The 16,440-nt window shown below is 35.5% G+C and overlaps 1 protein-coding gene across 2 annotated transcripts in view; it reads right to left on the bottom strand.

The window, feature by feature from the left end:
• The window catches only part of AGPAT5 (1-acylglycerol-3-phosphate O-acyltransferase 5), a 65,893-nt gene that overhangs the window by 28,696 nt on the left and 20,757 nt on the right, over positions 1 to 16,440 (bottom strand). For both annotated transcript variants that reach the window (XM_063103528.1, XM_063103538.1), the window contains exons 3-5: positions 15,921 to 16,036; positions 14,573 to 14,662; positions 1,908 to 1,998 (exon numbers count right to left, since the gene is read on the bottom strand). In XM_063103528.1, the coding sequence (XP_062959598.1) occupies positions 1,908 to 1,998; positions 14,573 to 14,662; positions 15,921 to 16,036 (297 nt within the window). The remainder of the gene's footprint in view (positions 1 to 1,907; positions 1,999 to 14,572; positions 14,663 to 15,920; positions 16,037 to 16,440) is intronic.

The raw sequence follows: 16,440 nt of genomic DNA, 5'->3' as shown, positions 1-16,440 counted from the left end.
GCAGAATGACTTCCAGGTTTTAGACTGAATGACAGAGTTACCAAGATAGGAAATATCTTGAAATTTGAGTGCATAGGTGAAAGAATAAATTTCATCTTCGACATAGCAAGTTTGAGATGTGCCTTTGGGTGAGTTAAGTAAGCTCTCTAGTGGGACAAATGTACATATAGATCCAGAGCTAGGCAGAGAAATGGAAGAAAGAACTTTTTGAGTCATCAGCTGTCAAATAAACGGTGGCTGAAGCCATGGATTTAGATGAAGACCACCATGAAAAACACAGAAAGTGAAATGAATGAAAGACCAAAGTCAGACACTGGAAACAACATATGAAAAAGGAAAGAATGAAACAGAAGAGCAGGCTAGAAAGGAGATAAAAAAGGAATCATAAGAGAGGGAGGGGGAAAATGGAGAACAGCCCTACAAAAGCCTAGGGGGAGAACTTCAACAAGAATGTATCAAAAATTTCATATCAGTTCACAATGAGTTGAGGGTTGAGTGAGGACTGAGAAAGTGGATACAACGGACTACAGATTCCAAAGGCTTTGGCTGTTAATGAAAGGGAGAAAAGAGGATGTTAATAAGAGGCGAATGTGGAATTGAGGAAGAGGGTTTTTGTTCTGTTTTTTAAATGTGAAAAGGGCAAAAGAGACAATGATATTGCAAAAGAGCAACTGAAATGATAGACCACGGTGTCTAGACTAGATAGAGAAGGAAGTAAAAGTCAGAAGAGAGTTGACAGATTGGGAGACAAATTGAACCCTCTTGTTCCTGAACCACTACTTGACACAGTGTATGCATAAAATAAACTAGCATTTTAAAAATATATTGTTACAAATGATTTCATATACAGATATCTTCTCTTGCAAGCACCTTGTAAGAGTTCCACCTGATCATTTTTGAATCCACAGATCTGCACTAGAACAGATCTGCTCCCTAGCCACATGACTGTTTAAATTTAAATTAACTAAAATTTAAAATTTGAATTAAACTAAAATTAAATAAAATTTAAAATTAATTTCCTCTGATACATTAGTCACATTTTAAATGCTCAGTAACCTGTGGGTAGGAGCCAGCACACTGGATTATGCAGATAAAGAACATTACCATTACTGCAGAAAGTTCTATTAGACAGCACTGTCACAGACCTTGGCATAATGTTATGAACAAGGCATTTGCTCAGTAAGTGCCTGCTGATCAACATATAGAGATCACATATTAATTCAGTCAATCTTTGAAGGAATCTTTGAGAACACTAATTTGGTTCTAAATTTGGTTAAACTGCATGGCTTATTGGTTTATCAGTTACCCAATGTTCTAAAATATGGATATTAAGAACACTCCCATTGTTGAGGACACTAACAGCTTAATAGTACTGTGAACCAATTTCATGTAACATTCTCCAATAGGAACTTCACATATCTTCTAATTTAATTCTTATACAGATTTAGGTCTACCCACGAGGTATATATATCTTTAAAAGATAAGGAAGCTGAAGCTCAGTAACGTTAGGCAACTTGCAACCATATAGCTAATAATTCAGAGCTAATAATTCCAGCGTAGGCCTGTAAACTCACAAAACAGAAACTCTTTCTACCACATATAACCTACACTGTAGCAAAAGGTTTAATCTACATAGTCATGAGAGATTTTAACTAAATCCATGGCACAAGAATATGTACTGTAGCAAGCACTTAAATTTAATTTCTCAGATAAAGGTAATAACATGCAAATGACTTAATGAGAAGAAACTTCATTTTCTAAGAAATAATAAATACATACATCCAAGGAATTAATATATTCATTCATTCAGTTGTTGTAAAACATAAATATCTTTCCCAGGACGAAAAACTAAAAAGGTCATTATCTTCAAAAATTATTTGTTCAAATACAGTCAAATTTTTCCTTACCTTGTTGAGCAGCAAATGCCTGACTAGCTGAAAGTCTATTTGTTTGTCCTGGATTATACCTTGTTCCCTCTGGAAAAATCACAAGATACATCTGTGGGGCATAAAAGAAATTTGGTTTGTTTTGTATGAGTTTTTTTATTGCTACTGTTAACTTACCAGTGCTAACTCTATGCATGCTAAGAGAGTATTTTCTAACGTGGGAAAAATGTATATTGATTTACATATGACCTTCATTTCAAGCAGAGCAACCAAAATGCAAAAATTCAATTAAGTCTAATTGTAACCTAAACTGTACTTATACTTAAAATGCAGTCCTACATTCACTGGTAGGACAATCATTAAGAATCTAAAAATACTTCTAATTACATGCTAATATTTACTAATTAAAAATTAGGCCATGAGATGCTAACTTGTACAAAGCCCCAATTAATGAAACAGCTTTTTCCCCCTAAGGTAACATGGTAGTTTTAAAATGGTGCACATTTTAGAAATCAGTGTCCTTAAGTAACAACACTAAAAGTACATTTACATTTCATTTGAGGAAAATCATATACAAATACCTAAATTTCTACCATACTGGAAAAATAAAACTGGAAATAATAGTATCTCCACAATTTTGCATTTTCAACTTTCATGCAAAAACTACTAGGAGAAATTAAGGAAGACCTAAATAAACAAATGTAGGCTGTGTTCATGGATCCAGAGATTCAATATGGTTAATATATGAATTCTTCATAGATTGATCTATAGATTCGATACAATCCAAATCAAAAGCCCAGCAAGCTTTTCGTAAAAACTGTCAGGATGATTTTACAATTTGTATGGAAATGCAAAGAACCTAAAATAGCCCAAACAACTTTGAAAACAAAGAAAAAATTTAAAAGATAACTACCAGATTTCAAAACTTATTATAAACTGACAGTAATCAAGATAGTATGGTATTGAACAAAGATGCACATATTGATCTATGAACCAGAATAGATGGTCCATTGATATTAAAATAACAGACCCATTTAAATGCATTCAATTTACTTCAAACAATGGGGGAAAAGTTAACTTTTTGATAAATGGTAATGGATATTCATATCAAAAAATATAAACTTCGACCTTATACCACATACAAAAATTTACTCCAAATGAATCACAGACTTAAATGTAAAACTATAAAACTTCCAGAAGAAAACACAGGAAAATCTTAGCAATTGTTGAGTTTGGCAAAAACTTCTTAAATACAAGAGAAAAATTATATTTTCTTATAAAAGAAAAATCAATAAATTGAGCTTAAAATTAAAAATTTATTTCTTCAAAAGACACTGCTATGGGAGTCCCCACCCCAAAGAGAGGCCATAGTTGCCACCACAGACTCTCTGGGACCCAATGCAGCAGAGCTGCGGAGTTCCCAATGCCCTCTGCATGTAAGACCCCCAGGCCACCACCAGGTGAGTCCCCGCCCCCAAGAGAGACTGCAGCTGCAGCTGACCCCCCTCCCCTGCCCTGCTGGACCTCAGACAGCTGAATGTCAACAAAACTCCCTGACATTGTTCCAGACGCGAGGGTGCGAGGGTGGAACAAGTAGACTGCAATACCCTTACCCACAACGACTAAGCACCAACAGAGAGATACCAGAAATACAAAAAACCAAGAAAGTACAACACCACCAAAGGAATACAATAACTCTCAAGTTCTAGACCCTATAGAACAGGAAGTCTTTGAAATGACTGACAAGGAATTTTAAGCAATAACACTAAGGAAACGAATTGAGATACAAGAAGACTCAGACAACACAGTGAATGAGAAAACGTATACAGGACCTGAAAGAAGAAATGTACAAAAAAATCAATGCTTTGAAAAAGAATGTAGCAGAGCTTTTGGAGCTGAAGAATTCATTCAACAAAATAAAAAACATAACAGAGTTTAACCAGCAGTCTAGAAAAAAAAGAGAATTTCTGACATTGAAGATGGCTTGTTTGAAATAACACAGGCAGACAAAAAAAAAAAAGAAAAAAAGAATTTAAATACTTAAACGAAATCTAAGAGAGATAACAGACAACCTCAAGCACTCCAATATCCAAATCATGGATATTCCAGAGGGGGAGGAAAAAGGAAATGGCATTGAAAACATATTCGACAAAATAATAGCAAATAACTTACCAGGTATAGGGAGAGATACAGATCTTCAGATGCAGGAAGCTCAAAGACCTCTCAACATATTCAACCCAAAAAGGTCCTCTCCAAGACATGTTACAGTCAAATTGGCAAAACTCAAAGACAAAGAGAGAATCTTAAAAACTGCAAGAGAGAAGCATCAAGTCACCTATAAGGAAACCCCTATCAGACTAACATCAGACTTTTCATCAGCAACCCTTAAAGCCAGAAGAGAATGGGATGATATATTCAAAATACTAAAAGACAAAAATTTCCAGCCAAGAATGCTTTACTACCAGCAAGGCTATCCTTCTGAAACGAAGGACAAATAGTAATTTCCCAGACAAGCAAAAACTGTAGGAGTTCACTACCACACAACCAGCCTTACAAGAAATTCTCAAGGAAGTACTGGGTCTGGTACCTGAAAAACAACCATCACTTAGAATACTCAAAATATAACAAAACTCACCAGTAAAATAAAATGTTAACAATAAAAAGGAAAAAAAGTTTATCTCCTTGGAGTGTGGATGTTGTCTCCTCCAAAACTCATGTGGAAATTTGATCCCCAATGTGGCGGTGTTGGAAACTGATTTGAGTCATGTGGACAGATCCCTCATGGATGGATTCATGCTCTCCCTCGGGGAGGGGGGAGTAATGAGTGAGATCTTGCTCTATTAGTTCCCATGAGAGCTTGTTGTTTAAAAGACCCTGGCACCTTCTCTCTTTCTTGCTTCCTCTAACCATGTGATCTGCCTGTACCCACCGGCAGCCTCCTACTTTCTGCCATGAGTAGAAGCAGCCTGAGGTCCATGCCAGATGCAACCATCCCAGAATCATAAGCCAAATAAACCTCTTTTCTTTATAAATTACCCAGTCTCAGGTATTCTTTTAAAGCAACACAAAATGGACTAAAACACCACTATTCCAAGAAACCAACAAACACAGAAGACAATCAGTAAATCAGAAAGAAAGGAACAAAAGATATTGAAAACATCCAAACAAAAATCAATATAATGCCAGGTGTAAATCAATATATTTCAATAATCACTTTTAATGTAAAAGGTTTGAATTCCCTACGGAAAAGACACAGACTGACTGATTAGATTAAAAAGACAGACCCACAATATGGTGCCTTCAAGAGACCCACCTCACATGTAAAGACACACATAGACTAAGAGTTAAAGAATGGAAAAAGAAATACCATGCAAACAGAAATGAAAAACAAGCTGGAGTAGCTATTCTTATATCAGATAAAATGGACTTTAAACCAAAAACCATAAAAAAAAAGATAAAGGCCACTATATAATGATAAAAGGACCTATCCAACAAGAAGACATAACAATCATAAATATTTATGCACCCAACATTGGAGCAGCCAGATTTATAAAGCAAACGCTATTAGGCCTAAAGAAAGAGAGACACTAATACCATAATTGCTGGGGATCTGAACACCCCACTCTCCACCCTGGACAGATCATCTAGGCAAAAAATCAACAGGGAATCACAAGACCTAAATAACACTTTAGACCAATTGGACTTGGCAGATATCTACAGAACATTTCATCCAACACCAGAATATTCATTCTTCTCTTCAGCACATGGAACATTCTCCAAGGGGACATAGACCACATATTAAGTCACAAATCAAGCCTCAACAAATTCAAAAAAATTGGAAATATTCCATGTATTTTTTTCAGACCACAACTGACTAAAACTAGAAATCAATAACAAACAAAACTCTGGAAACTATACAAACACATGGAAATTAAACAACATTCTACTTAATGACATATGGATCCAAGAAGAAATTAAACAGGAGATAAAAAAATTTATTGAAACTAATGAAAATAATGACACATCATACCAAAACCTGTGGAATACTGCAAAAGCAGTACTAAGGAGAAAATTGTTTGCACTAAATGCTTACTTCAGAAGAATGGAAAGATGGCAAGTAAATAACCTGACAATTCACCTTAAAGAATAAGAAAAACAAGAACAATCCAAACCCAAAGTTAATAGATGGAAAGAAATAATTAAAATCAGAGCAGACTAAATGAAATAGAAACCCAAAAAATGATACAACAGACCAATGAAACAAAAAGTTGGTTTTTTGAAAAGATAAATAAAATTGACAAACCATTAGCAAGGCTAACTAAAAAAAGAAGAGAGAAGACACAAATAACAAAAATTAGGAAGGAAAATTGTGATATTACAACCAGTACTTCAGAAATACAACGAATCATTAGAGACTACTATAAATAACTACACACCAACAAATTTGAAAATCTGGAGGAAATGGATAAATTTTTAGACACACACAAACTACCAAGACTGAGCCAAGAAGACACAGAAAATCTGAACAGACCAATAACAATCAAAGAGGTTGAAGCTGATATCAGCAGTCTCCCAAAAAAGAAAAGCCCAGGACTGGCCAGCTTCACTGTAGAATTCTACCAAACCTTTAAAGAATTAATACCATTTCTCTACAAATTGTTCCAAAAAATTGAAACAGAGGCCTCCCAAACTCATTCTATCAGGCAAACATCACCCTGATACCAAAACCAGACAAACATACCCCCCAAAAAGAAAACTACAGGCCAATATTGTTGATGAATATAGATGCAAAATCCTCAATAAAATAGTAGCTAATAGAATACAGCAACACATACATAAAATTATACACCATGATCAAGTGGGATTCATCCCAGGGATGCAAGGTTGGTTCAACATACGCAAACCAATAAATGTGATACACCACATTAATAAAATCAAACACAAAAACCATATGATCATCTCTACAGACACTGAAAAAGCAATTGACAAAATTCAACATTCATTCATGATACTCTATATAAATTGGGTATAGAAGGAAAGTATCTCAACACAATTAAAGCCATGTATGACAAACCCACTCCTTAATGGAGAAAAATTGAAAGCCTTTCCCTTATAGCAGGAAAAAGACAAGGAGGCCCACTCTCACCACTCCTATTCAACATAGTGTTGGAAGTACTAGCCAGAGCAATCAGAGAAGAGAAGGAAATACAGGGTATATAGATTGGAAAAGATGAGGTCAAACTGTCCCTGTTTGCAGATGACATGATCCTATAATCAAACAGCCTAAAGACTCTACAAAAAAACTCTTAGAGTTAATAAGTGATTTCAGCAAAGTTGCAGGATACAAAATCAACACACAAAAGTCAGTAGCATTTCTATATTCTAACAATGAACTGGCAGAAAAAGAAATCAAGAAAGCTAGACCATTTACAATAGCCACCAAAAAACTACCTAGGAATAAATTTAACCAAATTTGTGAAAAATCTCTACGATGAGAACTATAAACCACTGTTGAGTAAAATTAAAGAGGACACAAGAAGATGAAAAGATATCCCATGCTATTGGATTAGAAGAACTAATGTTGTGAAGTTGTACATACTACCCAAAGTGATCTACAGATTCAACGCAATCCTCATCAAAATTCCAATGACATTTTTTCTCAGAATTGGAAAAAACATTCCTAACATTCATATGGAAAAACAAAAGTCCACAAATATCCAAAGCAATCCCGAGCAAAAAAATAAAGCCAGAGGCATAACACTACCTGACTTTAAACTATACTACAAAGATATAGTCACCAAAACAGCATGGTACTGGCATAAAAACAGACACACGGACCAATGGAACAGAATAGAGAATACAGAAATCAACCCATGCACCTACGGCCATCTGATCTTTGGCAAAGGCTCCAAGACCACACACTGGGGAAGAGACTGCCTCTTCAGTAAATGGTGCTGGGAAAATTGGAAATTCATACATAGTTTGAGAATGAAACTAGACCCATACCTCTCACCATATACCAAAATCAACTCAAAATGGATTAAAGAATTAAATACATGTCCTGAAACAATAAAACTCCTTAAAGAAAACATACGGGAAACACTCCAGGAAGTAGCACTGGGTACAGACTTTATGAATATGACCCAAAAAGCACAGGCAACCAAGGGAAAAATAAACAAATGGGATTATATCAAACTAAAAAGCTTCTGCACAGCAAAAGAAATAACAGAGCAAAAAGACGTCCAACAGAGCAAGAGAAAACATTTGCAAAATATACATCTGACAGAGGATTAATATCCAGAATATACAAGGAACACAAACAACTTAACAGCAAAAAAACAAGTAACCCAATTAAAAAATGGGCACAGGTACTGAACAGGCATTTCTCAAGGGAAGACATATGAATGGCCAACAGACACATGAAAAAATGCGCAACATCACTCAGCATTCGGGAAATGCAAATCAAAACCACTTTGAGATACCACCTCACTCCAGTTAGGATGGCTAATATCCAGAAGACTGAGAATGATAAATGCTGGTGAGGATGCAGAGAAAAAGGAACCCTCCTGTTGGTGGGACTGCACAGTGCAGCCTTTGTGGAAAATGGTATGGAGGTTCCTCAAACAACTACAGATAGATGTACCAGATGGTCCAGTTATTCCACTGCTGGGTATATACCCAGAGGAATGGAAATCATCATGTCGAAAGGATACCTGTACTCCCATGTTTACTGCAGCACTATTTACAATACCCAAGAGTTGGAACTAGCCTAATTGCCCATCATCAGATGAGCGGATAAGGATAATGTATATCTACACGATAGAATACTACTCTGCTATAAAAAAAAAAATGAAATACTACCATTCACAACAACATGGATAGACTTAGAGAAAATTATATTAAGTGAAAAAAGCCAGGCACAGAAAGAGAAATACTGCATGTTCTCACTTATTTGTGAGCTAATAAAAATAAATAACTAAATAAACAAATGAATGGGGGAAGAAGACAGAACAATCACAGCAATTCCTTAATTTTGTTAAGACAAGTGAACAGATATAATGTTGATGTGGGGAGCAGGGAGAGGGAGGGAGGAAAAGGAGGAATTGGTAAAGGGACATAAAAATCAACTATATTGTATATTGATAAAATAAATAATTTTTTTTTAAAAAAAAAGGAATGTAGATACAGGACTACCAGCGAACGAAACTAGAGTTTTCCTTGAAGCAGTTTTGGATTCACTTTAAGTCAACTGTTAAGATTTCATGCCCCAGAGCTTGAAAACACCAGAATACCTAAGCCACAATACTCAAACGTGGTATAATCAAAACTCCTGCATATGCGATGCTGACCTAGTGTTCTTCAAAAAAGACAGGAGAATTTTTATTCTCATACAGTAATCAACCTTCCCATAAAAAAAAAAAGATACTGTTATGAATATGAAAAGGCAAGTCACAGATGCAAAGACTTGTAAAGGAATATTCTTAAGAGTTGTGTTTTTAATAGCCTCAAATTAGAAAACTTCTGATTAATAGATGAACAAGCTGTGGTATATCCACACAATGACAATACTACTCAGCAGAAAGAAGAAACAAACTATTGACACATACAATAATATAGGTGAATCTCAAAATAATTACGCTAAGTGGAAGAAGTTAGACCTACCCCAAAGAAGAGTACAAACGATATAATTCCATTTATATAAAATTCTAGAAAATACATCTAATTTATCATGACAAAAAGCAGATCAGTGACTGCCTTGGAATAAAATAGGCACAACAAAGATGTACAAGGGAGTTTTTGGAGGAAAAGGACATGACCATTATCTTGACTGTAGTGATGTTTTCATGGATATATACATACACCAAAATCCATCAACTTATATACTTTCACTATCTGCAGCTTACTCTACCTCAATTATATCTCAATAATGCCTCAATAGAAATGCCTCAATTAAAAAAGAAAGAGAATGAGCCAACAGTTAGAAGATACACTGTGTATGAAGGCTCTGATGTGCAAAAGAGCTTGAGGTATTGGAGAAACTAAGAAAAAGCCAGTGTAACTAGATATGTAAGTGGAAGAATGGCACAAAAATATTAGACACAACAAAAAGACAACTTACACAGTCTCTAGACACGGAATGTGACAAGGGGGGAATACAGTGTGACTTCTACAGGGTTTCTTCTGGGGGTGATGAAAATAATATGGAATTAAATAATGGTGATGGCTGCACAACTTTGCAAATATGCTTAAAAACCACTGAACTGTACACTTTAAAATAGTGAATTTTATGGTGTGTGAATTATATCTCAATCAAAAACAAAAACAAAAAACAAAAAACACACCAAAAAAACCTATCACTAGTTCTACCATCCACAAGTCAGTTAGTCAGATTCCAAATTTTAAAAGGAACTAATTATTACATAAAAGTTACAGTTAAAGAAGGAAAATGTTGTTTGACAGGTACATAAAGTCATGGATAAACATTAAATTATGTTATCTGTGGCCATTACTCCATAAAGGAGATGATCTTCTATTGGAAATCAAATTTATGAAGAAGGGAACTAAAGAGAGAGTACAGAACAGTGGTTAAATGTACAGGCTGAACACCTGGTTTCAGATCCCAGCTTCTCCACTTAGAGGCCCTAAGACCTTGGATAAATTCCTTATCCTCTCTGTGCCTTAAGTTTCCTCATCTTGCAAATGAAAATTGTAATGGTACCCACACATCATAGAGACACTATAAAGACAAGAGATGATAATATACAGTCCACTTACTACAGTTATTGGCATAAAATAATAAAGTATGCAATTTGCTGTTGTTTCAATTAAACATAGATCTACCTTAGAAACTTGAGATGACCTATTTGGTGGAAGGACAACATGCCACGAGTGGCTAATCATCCCGACCTAGATGCTCCACCATTCCCATGGCCAGTCTTGTGTGTCACTTTCTTAGGAACCACTTTTAAGGGCAACAAAACTAAAGCAGTACTCATAGTTCTCTTTCTTCATGAGGGCCAAGCATGGCAGACAGCACAGATGGAGAGTCAAGATTTTAAAATAAACTTTTCTTTCTTCTTCAGGTGTTCACGTCTGATAACTTCCTTGCTATTGGCTTCAAACAGTTGACAAAAAAGGCAGCTATCATTTTTAGTTCCCATGGAAATGGAGAAGGTGGCCACAGAGAAAGGGGAAAAACTAAAAATGAGGCAAGAAAAGAAATGAAAAGTCTGATATTTCTGGACCCTCTTCTTAATGAATAATAATATAAATGAGATCCAGGGAGGAATGAGAACTACAGAAAAAGACAAACTGTTACAAACCAATTTATGTAGAAGATGTTTGCTACTGTACGTCGCCTGCTCTGCTTAGTTTTCATTTTGAAGGAACCAGAGAGATTCTATTCTCTTCTGTGATGAGCTTCTATATATATATAGAAGCTTTTATATATATATATATATATTTTAAACATAGGTACTTCAGCCTCTAATGGAAAATTAGCAAGCTATTTTGCATTAAAAACCTATTAAAAAAAGAAAAGAGATACTTAAGAGTTTTAAACGTATTCAAATTGTAACAAGCTATTGAACTCATGAGTTTCTATTAAAAACAGCTTTTCTTCATGCATTGGATAACTTAATTTACTTTTTTTTTTCTTTTTCTTTTTTTTTTTGTGACCGGTAAGGGGATCGCAACCCTTGGCTTGGTGTCGCCCACACCACGCTCAGCCAGTGAGCACACCGGCCATCCCTATATAGGATCCGAACCCACGGCAGCAGCGCTGCTGCGCTCCCAGCGCTGCACTCTCCCGAGTGAGCCACGGGGTCGGCCCTTAATCTACTTTTTAACTGAGTCTCAGTTTCTCATCCCAAAATGACTCAGGGTTGCAATAAAGATGAAAGGAAGTATGTACGTTATGTTACATGACAAGGGAAAGTTAAGATGACTAATCATTGGACCTAAGACAATGAGATTATTTTAGGTAAGCGGGAGGCAGAAAGAGTCAAAACCAGAGACTTGGCCAGCAAAGAAAGACCAGGCCAGCCACTGCTGACTTTGAAGATGGAAAGAAGCCATGAGCTAAGGAAGGCTGTCAACCTCGAGAAGCTGGAAAAGACAAAAACATGCCGTCTCCCTTATAGTCGCCACAGTCTGACAACTTGATTGTAGTCCAGTGAGACCCATTTCAGACTGCTGATTTTTGGAATGGTTAAGATATAAATCTGTGTTATTTTAAGCCAATAAATTTGGTGATTTTTTACAGCAGCAATAGGAAACTAAGACAATGAATGCATGTTTCTCTTGGTCCTGGGGGTCTCAGGAGGCAGGACTGCATGTAGCCTCTGCCAGGAGTCCCTCAGGGAGCAGGGCCACACGTAGCCCCACCAAGAGAGTGCAACGAAGTGAGTTGCTCAGGGCACGCCTTGAGCTAGGGGCTGCTACCTAGGGAGGTGGGCAACCAGAAACCAGACACAAAGTTCTGGGACTTAGCACATGCACTAAGCAACTTTATTGTCTACAGGCATGTATTATATATGTTTTAGCCTCTCCCATACCTCCCCATCTCTTGGGCAACTCAATAGGAAGTCTGTGGTTTGCATCTAAGCTTTGTGAATTCTTGCTGACCCAGTCTTTTTGCAGACCCAGTCCTGGAGAGCGAGAGTGCCTCCATCCTTAATATGTGTTCTCCTTCATTTTCCTCCAAATGAGTATAGTTTTCAAACAGGTTATTTAATCCTAACTATCAAATTAAGTAGTTATTAATAGACTTAAGGAAGCAAAAATGTAGAAAGGTTAAAGTGACTTGTGCAAAGTAACAAAGTTTAAACAGCAGATCTGGGATTTAAATTCAAATCTGATTTCAAATCCAATACCTTAGTCATTAGGCTGCCTCCCATTTGAAAAGCAACTTCAGTAAAAGTGAAAGAAAAGCAAAGCCTAAGCCTCCATTTGTGTACCATAAATTTTATTAGCTCAAATTCTGATGAAGTATTTTTATCATAAATGTTTTACTTGCATAAGCAACCGATAAATACCTTACTAAAATACTGTCCCAACAATAATTATGGATATGTATTTCTTAGTAATTTATAACACAGATACATTTTTGAAGCAAAATTCTGCAATCTCTCAAATATTAATACTGAATAACAACTGATATAATCATGAAATAGATTCCTATGAGGAATATTAAGCAATACGTAAGTTGACTTGATAAATAGTCTACCATGTCAACTACTTAGCTTTCAGAAATAAATAACAGCCAAGAATTTTCTAAAATTAATGACAGATACCAATGACAGATCCAAGCTCAGAGGGATCAATCAGGATAAATAAAAAAACAGAATGATACTCAGACATGTAATACTTAAATTGTTGCAAACCAAAAACAAGTAGAAACATGTGAAGGCAGCCAGAGAAAAAAGACATAGCATATAGAGCTGAGCTCCTCAACCTCAGCAACTGTATTTAGAGGGGATAAAAAGCAAGGGGAAACTGTGTATAGAATGCTAACATTCATGTAAAAAGGGTGCTATATGTGTTTCATATATGTGCTGATAGCAGAAGAGACAAGAATCTTCACGGCAGTTATCTGTGGCTGCGGTGACTAGAGAGGATGGACACTTTAATGTATTAAATCCATGTTTTGATAAACTTTAAATTTAGTCTGTCAATCTAGTCTGTCTTTTGGAGATCTATAAACAATCAATAACCCCAGTTCTGCCAAAATTCACCACCGTGTTTCAGACTAAACGCAACCTTTCAAAATACCATGTGTTGTTCTCAGGGTGAGTTGTAGCATGATAAAGGGCCACTGTTAATCTCATTACATTCTAATCTCATCATCCCAAAACAGGATGCAATTTCCCAATGCAAAAATACCTAGAAGAGGTTTTTGAGTAAACAGTGTTCATCACCAGCTGACTGTGGAGAATTCTTCTTTCAATATGAGCTCTGGTTGCAACTCATATTGAGGGGAGGGCAAGAGGAGAAGAAGGAGCAGAGAGGGGACAAGAAAGGAAAAAGAAAACTTGTGCCTGTGAGCTAAGTTTCTGAGCACTTGTGCCGCACTGAAAAGCCCAAGTAGTCATTACAATCCTGTTGCTGTGTCCTAGGAGGGAGTCATGGGAAAAAGTCATTTGGCTACAACTAGCATTCTTCAAACAGAAGACTGAGATGCCTTTTTTGGGGGGAGGGGAACACAGTTTTGTAAAATAATATTTACATTAAATGATTTTTCATTTGTAGATACTCATACTTTTTTGGGTTTTCAAATGACTCAGTATACACAAGAAATCCAAATTTACAGTGACAGAAAACAGTTGTTTTTTCTAAAACTGATACTAAAGAAGAGTTAGTTGAGCTCTTAAAGTAGCTTAAATGTAGCATTACAAGTACAGTTCTATTTTCTATTTATAGACTCTGGAAGACACCAAATGTTCTTTTCATTTCTCTTTAAGGTTAATATTGACAACCACCAGCAAAGGATCTAATGTCTGCAGCAATCTTTCTGACGGCCAAAAATCGCTCCCCTATATTTAGATGGTTTTTATTGCCTCAAGAAAACTCTCGAATTATTTATTATACAAGGGATAATACATTTTCAAAACAATTCTTAAATTTTCATTTTTAAGTTCAAAAATGAGAGTTTATAAGGAAAATAATAAAAAATGGCGCAATCTTACCGGAGTTCCTGCGTTCACATAGCTCTGAAGCTTTTTTCTCATTTCTTTTTCATTAAATTTAGCACTTCGCTTTACATAGATTCCTCCATGCTGTCACATTAAAAAGTGAGGGGAAAAAAGGATTTACTCTTAAAATTACATTGGATAGTCATCAAAAAGTTAACTTTACTCCCAAAGAGTAAAGAATAAAACTACGTTTCAGAATTTAAACTATATTTAATGCATTCAAATATTAGCATCTAAAAAACATTTAGCTGAAAATTCTCATGTTTCAACATAATTCAAATAAATTGCATGCTGTACTGTATTGGAAAATATGTGAACATTTAGTTTTGCTGGCAGTTAAAATAAAAATGCTTTCCTAACAACCCATTTTTTAAAATCAAAAACTTGATCAATCAGATGTATCTTAACTTCCAATTTTCCCACTGACTTATTACAGAACCACTGAAAAGTATCCTCAAAATGTCAACATTCACAATCTTTAGGGAATTAAAAAATCAAGCTAGCTACAGATATTTTTGTGGCACTGTTATAGAACAAATTACATTCCCCCTAAATCTGCATATTGAAGCCATAACTCCTACTCTGACTGTATTTGGAGACAGGGCATTTCAGGAGGTAACTATGAGCAGTTAAATAAGGGTCATAAGTGGCCCTGATCCAATGTGACTGGTGTCCTTTTAAAAAGAGGAAGAAATGCCAGGAATGGATGTGTACAGGGAAAAGACCAGGTGAGGACAAAGGGAGAAGGGCTGTTGTCTGCAAGCCAAGGAGAGAGTCCTCAGGGAGAAACAAAACCTTGATGTTAGACTTCTAACCTCTAAAACGGGGAGAAAATAAAATTCCTCACCTCATGCTAAGCATTTTATATAGATAGCTCACTACATTTTATATATATATAGACACTAATTACTTTTATCATTGGTTTTTCAAGGTAAATGTCTATCAAATTCCATGCCTTTAAATTTCCTATTTGTCTGAATTTTGTACGTTTGCATTTTGCTATTTCATTTAACTATATGGATAATCAGACAGGTATATAAATACACACCATTAAAAATACCAAATGAAATTAGTTAAATTTAGAATAAGCTATTGAACCCATTTTAAAAACCATACATTTAGAGGGCCGGCCCATGGTTTACTTGGGAGAATGTGGTGCTAAAAACCATACATTTAGAAGAGGTCTTCAAAAAGCTCATGGAAAGATTTAAATTATCTTTGAATTCCATTTCTCCATGAACTTTTGGAAATATCCTTGTATATTTAGTACTTGTTAAACTTTAAAATATAAAATTTTAATAGACTACACATATATAAAGAGAAAAGCATACAGAAAAGTTACCTGAGAGAAATAACACCCATACAAGGGAAGCCATTTTAATCCATCTTTCAGCACATAGCGCACATGTCCAAGAGCATTCTGCCTGATGGCCAAAATATCAGCAACAATCCAGTCAACTGCAAAGACAGAACCCAATTAGTGCATACATGATCCATATGTCAACTCCAGCATTCCCCTCATAGAAACAGAAAAAGTTTCTTCACAGCACTGTATTAGGAATGTTTTAAAAACACTACGATTAGAATGTTTAAAATTACTTTAAGTCCACCCCAAATATGGAAAAAATATAAATTCTGTACTTTGGTGGGGGTTTTTTTGCATTTCTTTAAAGGCTTATTGTAGGAATAAAACACAAGTCACAAAATGCCAAAGTAATCCAACAGGAGCGTGACAAGGATAATAAGCTCCTCTAATTCCTAATGTCTAGAAAACATAAAAATGTTTTCTCTTTTAAGGAAAAAGGTAAGATTATAAGCAAAAAATGGCTAAATGAAACTATCAAGTGCAACTAAATATTCTA

The sequence above is a fragment of the Cynocephalus volans genome, chromosome 1 (assembly GCF_027409185.1).
Source record: "Cynocephalus volans isolate mCynVol1 chromosome 1, mCynVol1.pri, whole genome shotgun sequence".
NCBI classification, from domain to species: Eukaryota; Metazoa; Chordata; class Mammalia; order Dermoptera; family Cynocephalidae; genus Cynocephalus; species Cynocephalus volans.
The sequence above is the reverse complement of the archived record's forward strand: the minus strand, read 5'-3'. Positions and strand labels throughout refer to the sequence as shown.